Here is a 12,669-nt window from a genome sequence, read left to right as displayed (position 1 = left end):
ATCTTAACAGTAGTCGATTGTTTCTCCAAGGCGGTACATTTTGTTCCCCTTCCTAAACTCCCCACCGCCTTGGAGACGGCAAACCTCCTGATTCAACATGTTTTTAGACTTCATGGAATCCCGCAGGACATCGTGTCAGACCGCGGACCTCAATTCACCTCTCAGGTGTGGAAGGCGTTCTGCTGGGCCCTGGGAACCACCTCCAGCCTCACCTTGGGTTACCACCCCCAGTCCAACGGGCAGACAGAACGAGCTAACCAGAGTTTGGAGGCATCCCTGAGTTGTGTGGTCTCCCGCCTCCCGTCCTCCTGGGCCTCACATCTACCCTGGGTGGAGTACGCCCACAACTCTCTCGTCAGTGCAGCAACCGGTCTGTCTCCCTTTATGGTCAACCACGGCTACCAACCTCCTCTGTTCCCCAGCCAAGAGTCCGACGCGGCGGTACCCTTGGTCCGAGCCCAGTTCCGCCGGATCAGACGGGTGTGGTGGGAGACTCGAGCCGCACTGGACAGGACAGCGGAGCATAACAGACGCCTGGCGGACCGCCACCGAGCACCGGCGCCTAATTACCAAGTGGGTCAGCAAGTGTGGCTCTCCTCCCGCGATCTCCCCCTCCAGACTGATTCCAGAAAACTCGCCCCCAGGTACATCGGCCCTTACCCCGTGGACAAAATCATCAACCCTTGTGCAGTCCGTCTCCGCCTCCCAGCTTCCCTGAACATCCACCCAGTGTTTCATGTCTCCCTCCTCAAGCCCCCACCAACCTCCTGCGCCACCACCGCCCCCCCGCACCTTGTCGAAGGCCATCCGGCCTACACGGTCAACAAGATTTTGGATGTACGCAGGCGGGGAAGGGGATTCCAGTATTTGGTCGACTGGGAGGGGTACGGCCCGGAGGAGCGCTCCTGGATTGGGCGCGCCCTCATTTTAGACCCGCAACTGTTGAGGGATTTTTATCTCAGGTTCCCAGACAAGCCAGGTAGGCGTCCATTGGGGGGGGGGGGGGGTACTGTTATGGCTCGGGTTTCTCGCCTGCTCCCCCACCTGCAGGATCGGCAGGCAGGGGCGGGCCGAACTCTGATGAGCGCTGAGCCTCTGGCGCACCTGCAGCGCATTACCTTAATTCGGCGGCTACTTAAACTCCCCTCTCTTTGCCTCCGGTGACGGATTGTTGTTTCGCCACTAGCTCCCACCCTCTGTGATCTCCAGTTTTTTGCCTCCTGTTTTCCGTGTTTACTTCCAGCGTGTGAGTTTGTTCCAGTGCCTCGTCACTGCGTTTTCGTTTGTACTTTTTCTCGACGGTTTTTTCCCTTTATGGTGATTTTTAATTCGTAGATTTTCTGTTGTTACTTTGCTAGAGTTGTTTCCGTTGCTACTTTGATTGATTCCTTCGTCTTGCACCTTTTTGTTATCAATAAAGAGCCGTATCTTCTACTCTGCATCTGGGTCCAGGCCTCCTTGACTTTCCATAACACCATGAGGGACAACAGTCTTTGGTGGGGGTGTGACAGATTAATGATGATGTTCCTTCTCAGGACATGCAGTGCTTCAGTGCAGTGTCCTCAGTGGAGGGAAGAAAGTCCCACTCTCCTCACAGTCTTGCAGACAGAGGGGCTGGATTCTCCACACTTCATAGAGATGCAGTTGGTCAGAACCTAAGGATGGGTGGGGGGGCAAATGGGTTCCCCTCATCTTACCCAGGAAGTAGATATTCAGCTGACACAGTCACAGACCAGGTGAGGGAGTCTGTGAGGTGCTCCCTCAGGTGCTTAGTGCTGCTGACCACGTGCACAGCTGTGTTATTGATGAGGAGCCTTATGCTTTTACATCATGTGTAACTATATCTAGTTATTCCGGGCTGGATAATTTTGTGGTGCCAATCAGTTTTTAAAAATAGCTGTTTACAACCAGTTGAATTTGACCGGGTTTAATACTGACCCTTAAAATATTGGCCCACTCGTCATCTTTTATTTTAACTGTCAGTTTGAAGTATGGTTAAATCTAAAATGAAAACGTTTGAATGCATTGTGAAAGAGTTAAGTAACATCTTTCAGTCAATAAACAGGATCTACTGTACGTATCGGTGTTAATGTGTGTATATAGGGTGGCTATAGAGGAGATGATAAGTTGACAACTCTGAATAATATTCACTGCACCTTAAGGCACATTCATTTCACTGTGTTTATCAGTAAAACAGGCATTTGTTTGGCCCCTTGTTAACATCAGTTTCTCTCCTCATTCTGAGACAAACATTAAACCTCATCTTGATGTTTGTTTGATCTGAAGATGGAGGCATTAATTTATTAAAACTGATCATGTGGAGTATGTTGTCATGGGCTTATTGATTTATCATACGTTATCATGTACATCACGTTATCATGAGGTTTTTTTGGGGGGGGGGTTGCCAATTTTATGTTTATCTTTGTGATTTTATAGAATAAAATGAGTGGGGTTCCAATTTGATTTTTAAGTATAACATCACAAGGAAGCAAGTCAAAATATAGGTTATTTTGCCTTTTGTAATTGTTGATTTCACATTTTTTCTACAAATACAAACAGAACATAACAATAAAGGCAGTCAAATGATAGAAGCAACTTTGAGCAAGAAACAAAAATGGGAAAAAAGTAACACTAATAAGGATAACAATAAAAATAACAGCAATATTTTAAAGCAAACACATTTTTCATATTCAGTGTAAAAATTTGTCTCAAGGAGTCTTTCTCCTATAAATCCACCTTGGCATGAAAAAATAGCTCTAGTTAAGTGTTAAAGATATTTGCTGGAGGTTGATTTTTACTCAAAAGGCTTTGCAGATATTGTCAAAGACACATGGTGAATATACAGTTTGCCTTTATAGTGTAACTTTTTTCCGTGGTGAAGAAGACTGTCGATCAAGAGTAAAAGCACAGTTTACACCTCAGGTGATCTTGAACAGTAGTTATAAGCTAGAATTCAGATGAATAAATTAAAACTTTCTTAAATCACAAACATCTTTTCTCCACACACTTTGTTGTGTTGCAATATGAATGCTGCCCTCTGAGAGTAAAATGGAGTTTGACAGCATTGTTAAATAAATGGTTATAAGATAGCAGTCATAAAAAATGTTACCCCTATCTAAAGGAGTTTGATATCATTCGAGTATGAACGCAGTATTCTTAATGTGACGATGAGTTTGATAGCCCTCCTAAACCAGGGATAGAAGAGAGCATAAATCAAAGGGTTCATACAAGAGTTGATCATCATAATCCAAGACGAAACAGCAAAGTAAGATACGTTGTTGACAGTGTCTCCACCTGCGAGAGCTGGATAGTAATAGGGACCAAAACACAAGAGAAACACAGTGATCACAATCCCCAGAGTTCTGGCTGCTTTCCACTCTGATTTTGTCACTCTGGAAGCTGCGTTCACAGCGAGGGCAACATTCTGAATACGAATGACCCGCATTTGGGCCACAGCAGCTATAAACACTCTCATGTACATAACAACCATGACAGTACAGGGTAAAACAAAGGTGATAAATAAGTCAACAGTTCCAGAAATGTGGCTGATGACAACCACACACTCTCCGTGGCAGGAATTGTACCTTCCTGGCTGCTGGAGGTGGCCCATCAAAATATATCCATTGAAGAGTAGAGAACAGGCCCAACATAGGCAGATTGCAATTTTAGCTCTTGTCAGGGTTACCTTGGTGGTATAGAGCAGAGGGTCACAAATAGCCAGATAACGGTCAATAGAAATGAGCACCATGTTGCCCACAGATGCAGAAAGTACACAGTAGGACACATAAGGAGTCAGAGCACACATCAGCTTTCCTAAGCGCCAGCACATTTCCACATAACGCAGGCCCTCGATCGGCATCACCAGCAGCCCCACCACCAGATCAGAGACAGCAAGAGAGAGGAGCAGGGTGTTGGTGGGTGTGTGAAGCTGCCTAAAGTGAGAGATAGAGATGATGACAAGAAGGTTAAGAGTCACAGTGAGCAGAGAGAGTGAGGCCAACAGGCTGCTGAACACTGCAGTTTCAGAGAAGGTTTGGTTGAGCCTCTTGCAGGAGGAGTTAAGCTTAGCAAAGCAGGGCAAAGGTTCCCCAGTGCTCTCCATGAGACAGGAGAAGAAAAGGTGCAACTCCCCCATCAGAAGCTAATTTATCCTCTTCAGGTTGGCCTTATTTCCCTCTGATCACCTCACCACTGATGCAACATAATTTTCCCTCCCTTCAAATCAAATGTCAGTCATTGTTGTATTTGGTCCTCATAGATCCCTTGTGTAAACCTGAATTCTCTTCTTCCTGCCCTAGTTGGAACTTGGTGTTTGTACCTTGTGAGTGATGCAGTCATCTATATTTACCTCTATCAAGGAGGGTTGTTTGACAGTCTGCATTTCTTTCTTGGTGGTCTGTGATTTACGAGTGCTTTTCTAGGTATTGATGTGAATCCACACATAAGACCTTATAATCTCAATGTTTCCTAGATGCGCTGGTCAGAAGGCCTGTCTGCTGGAAAATCTTGAATGTGTCCTATAAAGTCTCTGTCATCCCCATTGGTGATGAGGGAAACAATGGCTGTCATCTGGAAATATTCTTGAGCTTATCAATTGTTGAACTGAGTGCAGATTCTGCGTTGTAAAGGCTGAACAAGAAAGGAACTCGGACCGGAGGCTTAAGTGTCTTTATTAAATTAGATGTGCTGCTGAAGCTGCTGAGGTCCTTGAGTTGAGGAGTATTCAGCACCTGAATGATACAGGATGTCTTCCACAGCTGTGACACTGTCCCCAAAGGCTGACTTCTTTCTAAAGCTGTTTTTGTCCTGTTTGATCCTTCTATTTCGTTCATATCTCCCATATTTGGTTGTTCCTTATTCTGCAGACACAAAAGGTCTATTTTTTCCACAGTGTGTGGTTCTGGTGGGTTCAGATTTCTCCATACAAAAGTTTCCGTCATAGGCCAGGCACTTTGTTAGTTTGTCCTTCCCATGTGTGCCAATTGAATCTTCCCACAATCTTCATCAGGGTCTAGACTAGAGGAGAGTCAAATGGAATGTTGAAATAAAACTGGAAGACATTTTATCTCTCATTCGAGTGGTTCCTTCAGTACTGACTAATTATACGTTGGGTCTTTCAAGGCCTCATCTGCTTCTCCAGATGTTGTTTCTGTGGTACCCTTCCTTCATGATATGCTCAGGATTACATCATCAACAGTCCCAGCCCGCCATCCTTTCTTTTACCACTCTTCTTTTGTCTGCATGTAAAAGTTGACAACCATCCAATTTGTGTGGTGAAGCCCAGTTCGACATATCTCTGCAAATCACTTTCTATGACAATGGGTCGGCGCTGCTAGGTCATTCATCTTGTTGGGGAGAGATTTTGCACTTCACATGAAGCTGGAGGGGAGGACAGGTTAAATCTTCTCTCCTATCTCATTGCTTAGTTCCAGGCGAGCATTCTTCCCCTCTCTTCAGGTAGCACTGCCATGGTACAGAATGCTAAGAGTTGATCCCTTATGTCTGTCACAGCCCCTTTTCCCCAGTTCCCTCCTGTCCCAGTACTTTTCCACTGCCCTGCTCACACCACACCCTCTGATCACCACACCTGCTCTCAGTCACTGATCACACACCTGCTCTCAGTCACTGATCACACACCTGCCCTCACTCATCAATCAGCTCACCTACCAGTGTATATATTCTCCAGCCTCACATTCACTCAGTGCCAGATTGTTCTTCTGCTCTCATGCAAGACTTTCCAGCGTTGTTTCCCTGCCGGATTACCCGTTACCGACCCTGCCTGTCTTCGTTCTGCCTGCCTTGCCTGTTCCCCGGACAACCTACCTGCTTTCTGCCCCTGACTACGACTTCTGCCTCAGCGTCTCTGGTTCCTGTCGGTTCACCTGGTTTAGACTTTTCCGCCCGGCCCCGACTTCGCTGCTGCTGGTCCCACTCCCCGAGCCTGCAACCCGTAGACTTTGTGCGGGCCCAGAAGAACGGACTATTACCTGTGTTTCCTGGTCTGCCTGAGTACCTGTTTGCCCGTGGGTTAATAAAAGTCTTCACTACGGTCCAGCTTTCCAGAGTGCTGCTTTTGGGTCCTAAACTGCACCCGTCACAATGTCAAGTGTCGATGATCTCTGGACACAGTCATCAATTGCAATTGAAAGAGCCACCAGTACAAATGTTACCAGTTTCTCCTACATTGAACTCAAGTTAAAATAGAAAAGTAGATGAAAGGAGCAAAAGCAAATGAAAACCTGACTTGAAAGCAGGAGCTGCTACAGGCCGCCCCGACTGTTGTGTAGGAAAGGATAAGTGTTTTCCCAAAACATCAGATTAAAATAGAATAGGGACATTTGACCCAGGACTGTGCAGAATTGGAAGATATAATTTAATCATTGTTTTGGGATGTAGTGCAATCCTCGCTCAGTTGGTGTGGAATCTGACTATTTAATTCAGCTGATGGAGAAAGTGCCTGAGAAAGTCTTCTGTTGCCTGGTGCAGGACAGCATCTATGGTGGAGAGGGGCTTTGCGTTGACCTGTCATTTGGAGATCACGGGAAAGGGAATGTAGGACACCACCTGATGACCTCTCCTCTTGGAAAAGTCTATTGTATGTCAAAAACCCTGTTTTAGATACGGTGGCTGAGAAGTGCAATACAAAATGACATTTGTGAAACACTTTTTTTTTACATTTACAAAACAAAATAATTTAAAAAAATGTGAATTAAAAAAAAATCACAAACCAGAATAAACTTTTATAAATGACACAAATTTACAAGTGGAGAAATACTTTCACCAACTCTAAAACAAATTCACAAATCGGATAAATTTGTCTGTCACCGTGTGTGTCATCGCAAAAAAGAAAAGATCCTGAAAGCAGATGTATGCCAACCCATCTGCACACCATTTTTACAACTTAGACAGGGAGCTTTTGCCAATATGGCATTCGTATTTTTACTTATGTGTGTGTTCATTCATGAAAAGTGGGATGGAGGTCATATGTGAGATCTTATTTTTCCTTGGGTTGAAATCGTACACTAAAACACATTTGACTTGACGAGTTGTTGTGATAGTTTGTTTTTCTCGCACCTCTGACTGGTCAAATACCTCAGAGGTTCAGAGGTGTCAAGCTTTGAATTTACAGACTCCTAATGAGACATGGGTGTTTATGTTTGGGTGAGAAGCTGACCTCCTGGGCATGGGATTGTTTTGTGTGACTTCAGTGGTTGCCTGTTTTTATTTCCAGAAATTATACTATGTATATATTTTCCAAGGATGCAGCATAGCCATGTTTCTGAATAACAGTTACAAATTGGTCAAATTGGGCATGTTGGCATTAATTATAAACAAACTTGAAAATGAAGTAGGGATCTGTATCCATCATTAAAAAGAATAGACATTGAATTAAAGGAGAAAATGGATTCTTTAATAGTTGAGAAATTATTATGGTGTTGGACAATTCATACCTTATGTTATAGGCCCAGTCAGTGTACCTCAATGCTTAGTTCCATGTTCTAATGATTAGTGCTCCATTTTTGCTGATGATTTGGTTCTTTTTTGGTTTATCTTTTCTTTCCTCACTAATCAGCAAAGTTGCATCACATAAACCATGTTCCCGCTAGTTAAAAGTTGCTTTGTACATCATTACCAGTTGCTTTAGCAGTTTGGATGTGTTACTTTATTCACGTGGGACAAACTCCTCTGAGAGACTTTTCTTGCTGTGTTTGATGCATTGTTGTTATGTCTGTGTGTGCAAACTTTTCCATATTTCTGGATAAGATTGCGTCATGTACAGGTAATAGGTGCGGTCGCAGCTGTCATGTCAGGCTGTTTTCTTTATGTCATGTTTTCTTTTTTCATTCATTAGGGAACACTTAACAGCCAACATGACACTTCTGTTATTTGTCTTGTGGCCTGTTATTTACTACAGATTATTGTATACTACTTTAGAAAAGTTAAAACAAATACAATAAGACAACCGACCACCGAAAGGAGCCTGAGAGTTTCTTAGTTAAGTCACTCTGGAGGATTTACCACCCTTGGAAATATTCAGTTCTGCATACAAAGTCCATTAAGTTTTAAATGAGACAAATAATGCAGACACATGCACACACATCTTTTGTACAGTTTTCATGGATGTGACAACATTCAAAGCAGATTTTACAAAACTTTCAGGAAACTTTTTTTTTTTGCATGTAAATAAAACCAATAAACACAGTCTAGAATTGCACAGTTATATGATTCATACATTAGTGAAACCACTGAAGTGACATTAAATTGCTTTTACCTTGAAATAGAAAATTAGCAAAGTTACAAGTACATGTTTAAGAACAAATACTCTACGTACTGTAAGTCCAGACTTAACCAAATTTAAGAATAGGCCACATAGAGCTTTATTTTTTGGAAAGTTGATTGAGTTGGCCTTAAACAAGATGTCCCAAAAAGTGACTGGAGCCCCCTGAGCATTAAGGAAACAATGTTTAAAATAGGCATTATCGGCCACAGAAACAATTCCACCTTGCATACTACTTTAATAAGTCAGTATGTCAAGGGCATAAGCTGCTACGTCACCTATTGTATGCTCCCCCCATTTGCAGGTAGAATTTAAAATTTGGAAAAATACTTTAATTTTCCGTCTCGCAGTATTAGTTTTAAATAATATTTTTGCAATACTATCTTCCTTAATACAAATGTTTGAAAACGGACCGTATGGGAGACGCAGTCAAACGAAATAATGTAGTGTGGGGTTAAACCTGGCGGTGGCGGTAATGAGCTTACACTCTGGATGTGAGCTGCGTTTCACCACTAAAAGAAGAAGAATTGGGACCAAGCGGAAGTTAAGGTAAGTAATATGTGATGGAACTACTACAATGTTTCATTTAAAATTAACCACCAGTGATATTGGCATTGTTTATATTTTAGCTTCCACGTTTCGTGTGTAATTTGTCGTTGGTAAACAGGGCTGTAAGCGCACAGGCAATATTTCTGTCTTTACGTGCCATGCCACACGTGGGTGGTGAATGCTAATGGTTAAATGTTAACTCCTAATGACAACTTCTGAATTTCCAGCCGACGACTCAACATGTCTGCCAGTTATCCGACACCAGTTTACTCCCACGTCGGTCGAGGAGACTTCAGAGACGTCTATGAGCCGGCGGAGGACACTTTTCTACTCATGGACGCCCTGGAGAAAGACGCAGAGAGGCTGCGGCAGAGCTGGTGAGTAGTGGAATGCATCCAAAAGTATCGACTCATTTACTGTACTGAAGCACCAATGCAAAGAACTGCATAGTAATGCAAAGCATACCCGAATACACTCTTTTCCTAGTCCCATGGCACTCTTTGAAACGCTAAATTTAAATGTAAACTTATTTTCAAGTCACTGCAAAACATATTTACATTTTGATAACGAACTCTAACAATCACAGCTCAACTTAAATAATTGTAAAAACATTTTTTAATTCCAACACATTGCTTTTAGACCAAACCTCAAAACATGAGTAGGTCAGAGATGATCAGTCAGAAAATAATTTCAAATCCCGTGTACAGCGCCCTCCAGTGGACAAACAACACAACTGCAAACCAGCAAAATGGGTAAACTAGATTTTCCTTCGTCATTTTGCTTGAATTTTACAATTTTACAGTTAGTAAAGGTAATGAGGCCAATATCAATAGAACAAAAATACTATTTAACATAATCAGCATTTTCGGGTCAATCACTGAGTTTGAATAATCAAATTTGATCCGATCACTTGAGGCAGCAATATTTTTATTTCAATACCATCTATGCACTTGATATACACACCTTTTTTAAAAAACAAAATCATATATATAAATATTCAGCACTGTAGATATATAACTTCAAAGTAATCAAGACAAATCAAAATAAAAGACAGAAATAATGGCTGAAACAAATTAACCTACTATAATGACTTTTACATTGATCTGTATCCATCATATTTAAGATTCCCAAATAAAAATGTCCACATAGAAATAGAGCTCAGAAAAGACATATAAAAACACAATTAAATGTCTGTATTTTGCTTTGTTTGTTTAAATCAAAAGAAGCAGTTTTCATTGGTTTAAATGTGATTTTCTTCTTTGTATGGGTAGTTTTGACACAATGATTAGCCAGCAACATAGTAACCAGCAGTCAAATACATTGGTGCAATGAAACTTCGCCATTATGGCCGATCATACATATTGCATAAAATCTAAATATTGGCTGGTCCAATATAGCCAATTAGACTGGCAGACAGCCTATATTTTACTCAGTGAGTCTTTATGCTGCATGGTCAAATGAACAGGGCTGCAGCTTCCATCTCGCTTACTTTTGGGTTCTAATACAGTAGACATCATGTGAAAGACAATAGTGATCTGGGGATGGGTCAACACTAAATGATCACTTTTGGGTGAAAGAATCTTTTCATGGCAAAATGAACGTACACAGATCTAAAGCACAGCCCTGCAACCCTAATTAATTGAAATCCAGCTTCACTGGCAAAAATTCTCATCAGCTTCAACAGATTGTGATCATTTAATGTGAAGTATAGTTTCTTATGGCTGGTCATTGTTGTACTTTATATCAGCACTCGTGGAATGTCTCTTGTTCAAATGACTTGGTTTGAACTACCTCTTATAAAAATAGTTCTTTAAAATCAGTAATCTGCAGTCCTGTTCACAGTATCTCTACCTTAACCAAATACATCTGAGTCATTCTTCCAGCTCAAAATTTAAGATGTGCTGCAAAGTTACTTTAAAAATATTTATGTAGTACTTGTCGCAGTGTGTTCAATGAAATATATTTTCCTTTCCTGCGTGTAGTCCAGCTGTGATTCTGGAGGTCGGCAGTGGTTCAGGAGTGGTGTCTGCATTTCTGGCATCAATGATCGGACCTTCCGCTTTATATCTGTGAGTGATCCAGCCTAGAGCCGTATTCTTTTTGCTCTGCTAGGTAACGTATATTATTGTGTGTCTTTGCCTTCCAGTTGCACTGATGTGAATCCCGCTGCAGCACAGTGCACAGCAAAGACATCCTCCTCCAACAAAGTGTCGCTGCAACCTGTCATCACATCCCTGGTGAGTTTTCAATTTTTGCTATTCTGTTTGTGGAGCTATAGAATCTTGGTTTTGATGAAAACTGCATCACTCTATGTGGAGCAGACGGGAGCTTTGTGTTGTCAGTTCAAAATGGTGAGTGCAAGAGAGGTGAGTCTGACATCGTTCACTCATCTTTTATTTTGATGACTGGATTGTCTGATAGAAATATCTTAAAGTGCACGTTGAATTGTGTTTTGTGTTTGGGTGTTTTTCAAGCAGTTAATTTAGATGTGTCACTCAGTCAACTGATTGGTTGATTTGAATGTGGTGTATGAGGTAAAGTTTTTACTTTACACAGTATCTTGTGCTAAATTTGTTGTTTTGAGGTCACTTCCCAGCATTAATGGAATATGTGGCTGTACCGGGCCAGTAGGTGGCACTAGAGGTTAAACCAGGTGACAGAATTGTTGTGTAAAAAAAACTGGCAAGTTGGTTTTGTTCACGTTATTACTCATTAATAGTGATGAGCGAATGAAACTTTAGTGAGGTCCTGAACCACTTGGCCCAATTATTTTGAAAAGAGGTTAATTATCCCGAGGTTGTTATAGCGACCTCTTCTGGAGAAAAGTGGGCATTGCACTGCAGGATTTTAGTCAAATTGAATTAGGCTAGTTGGTGAACAGGAGGCGCTTGAATCTTTTTTATTTTTAAAGGCTAGGCTAAATTTCATCCTCTTTGGACAAATAAACAATGAATGTGTGTATTGTTTTAAGGAGAAAATGCTGGAAAGAGATTGGGTGTGCTTGTGTAACAAAGGGGCAATTATGTGGGATGGGGACACAGATTTTTATTGAGGTACATTATTTTTTTCCACAGTATTTGGATTTAACCAGTTTCTCCTTTTGCTTAAAATTTCTCCACATTTGGAGAATATTCTTTCACAGGGTCCAGAAGATGCTGGTGTGCGTAAAATTGTTTTGGCCAGCTTAAAAAGGTTGGGGTTAACATGTTTGTGGTAAAGCCAGTAGACTCGTGAATGTGCTGATCTGGCAGCAGTGGGTCGCTCATGTTCGGCTGAAGCTTCAGTTTGTCTTGCCATCACGACTCTACAGGTTAATTTCAATCATTATGTTTGTCTCTTGTAGGTGGACAGTCTTCTGTCCCGCTTAAGTGGGAAAGTGGATGTCCTCGTCTTCAACCCCCCGTATGTGGTCACCCCATCTGAAGAGGTGTGTAAATTGTGCTGTTGTGACTCTACTCCACACACACACACAGGGCAAATGAACAGCCTCATTGTTTTGCAGGTCGGCAGCAGAGGAATCGAGGCTGCGTGGGCCGGAGGGAGCAGAGGACGGGAGGTCACCGACAGGTTTCTCCCCGTTGTGGCTCAGCTGCTCTCCACCAAGGGGTCGTTTTACCTCATTACGATTGCCGAGAATGACCCAGGTGAGTTTACAGACGTCCTTGGATGTCTCACAACGCCATAATAGGTCCTGACTGTTTAATTTTTGTCCCTCCAGAGGAAATCATCACTTCCCTTTGCCAGCAGGGTCTGCAAGGGGAGTCTTTCTTGACCAGGAGAGCTGGAAATGAAAGACTCTCGGTTTTGCGCTTCCTAAAGGGCTGATGCTTTGGTGAGTTGAC

The 12,669-nt window shown here is 42.3% G+C and overlaps 1 protein-coding gene across 3 annotated transcripts in view; it reads left to right on the top strand.

The window, feature by feature from the left end:
* hemk2 (HemK methyltransferase 2, ETF1 glutamine and histone H4 lysine) overlaps positions 1-12,669 on the top strand; it is a 31,538-nt gene that overhangs the window by 18,603 nt on the left and 266 nt on the right. For 2 of the 3 annotated variants that reach the window (XM_029840674.1, XM_029840673.1), the window contains exons 3-8: positions 9,055-9,204; positions 10,810-10,896; positions 10,974-11,064; positions 12,171-12,254; positions 12,330-12,471; positions 12,546-12,659. In XM_029840674.1, coding sequence (XP_029696534.1) covers positions 9,055-9,204; positions 10,810-10,896; positions 10,974-11,064; positions 12,171-12,254; positions 12,330-12,471; positions 12,546-12,652 — 661 coding nt within the window. In that variant the 3' untranslated portion in view covers positions 12,653-12,659. Of the gene's footprint in view, positions 1-6,133; positions 8,828-9,054; positions 9,205-10,809; positions 10,897-10,973; positions 11,065-12,170; positions 12,255-12,329; positions 12,472-12,545; positions 12,660-12,669 lie in introns of those variants that run through there. The other variant, XM_003966555.3, reaches the window with a different exon arrangement.

Source organism: Takifugu rubripes, chromosome 8 (assembly GCF_901000725.2).
Source record: "Takifugu rubripes chromosome 8, fTakRub1.2, whole genome shotgun sequence".
Classification (NCBI taxonomy): Eukaryota; Metazoa; Chordata; class Actinopteri; order Tetraodontiformes; family Tetraodontidae; genus Takifugu; species Takifugu rubripes.
This window is presented reverse-complemented; position numbering and strand designations above follow the sequence as displayed.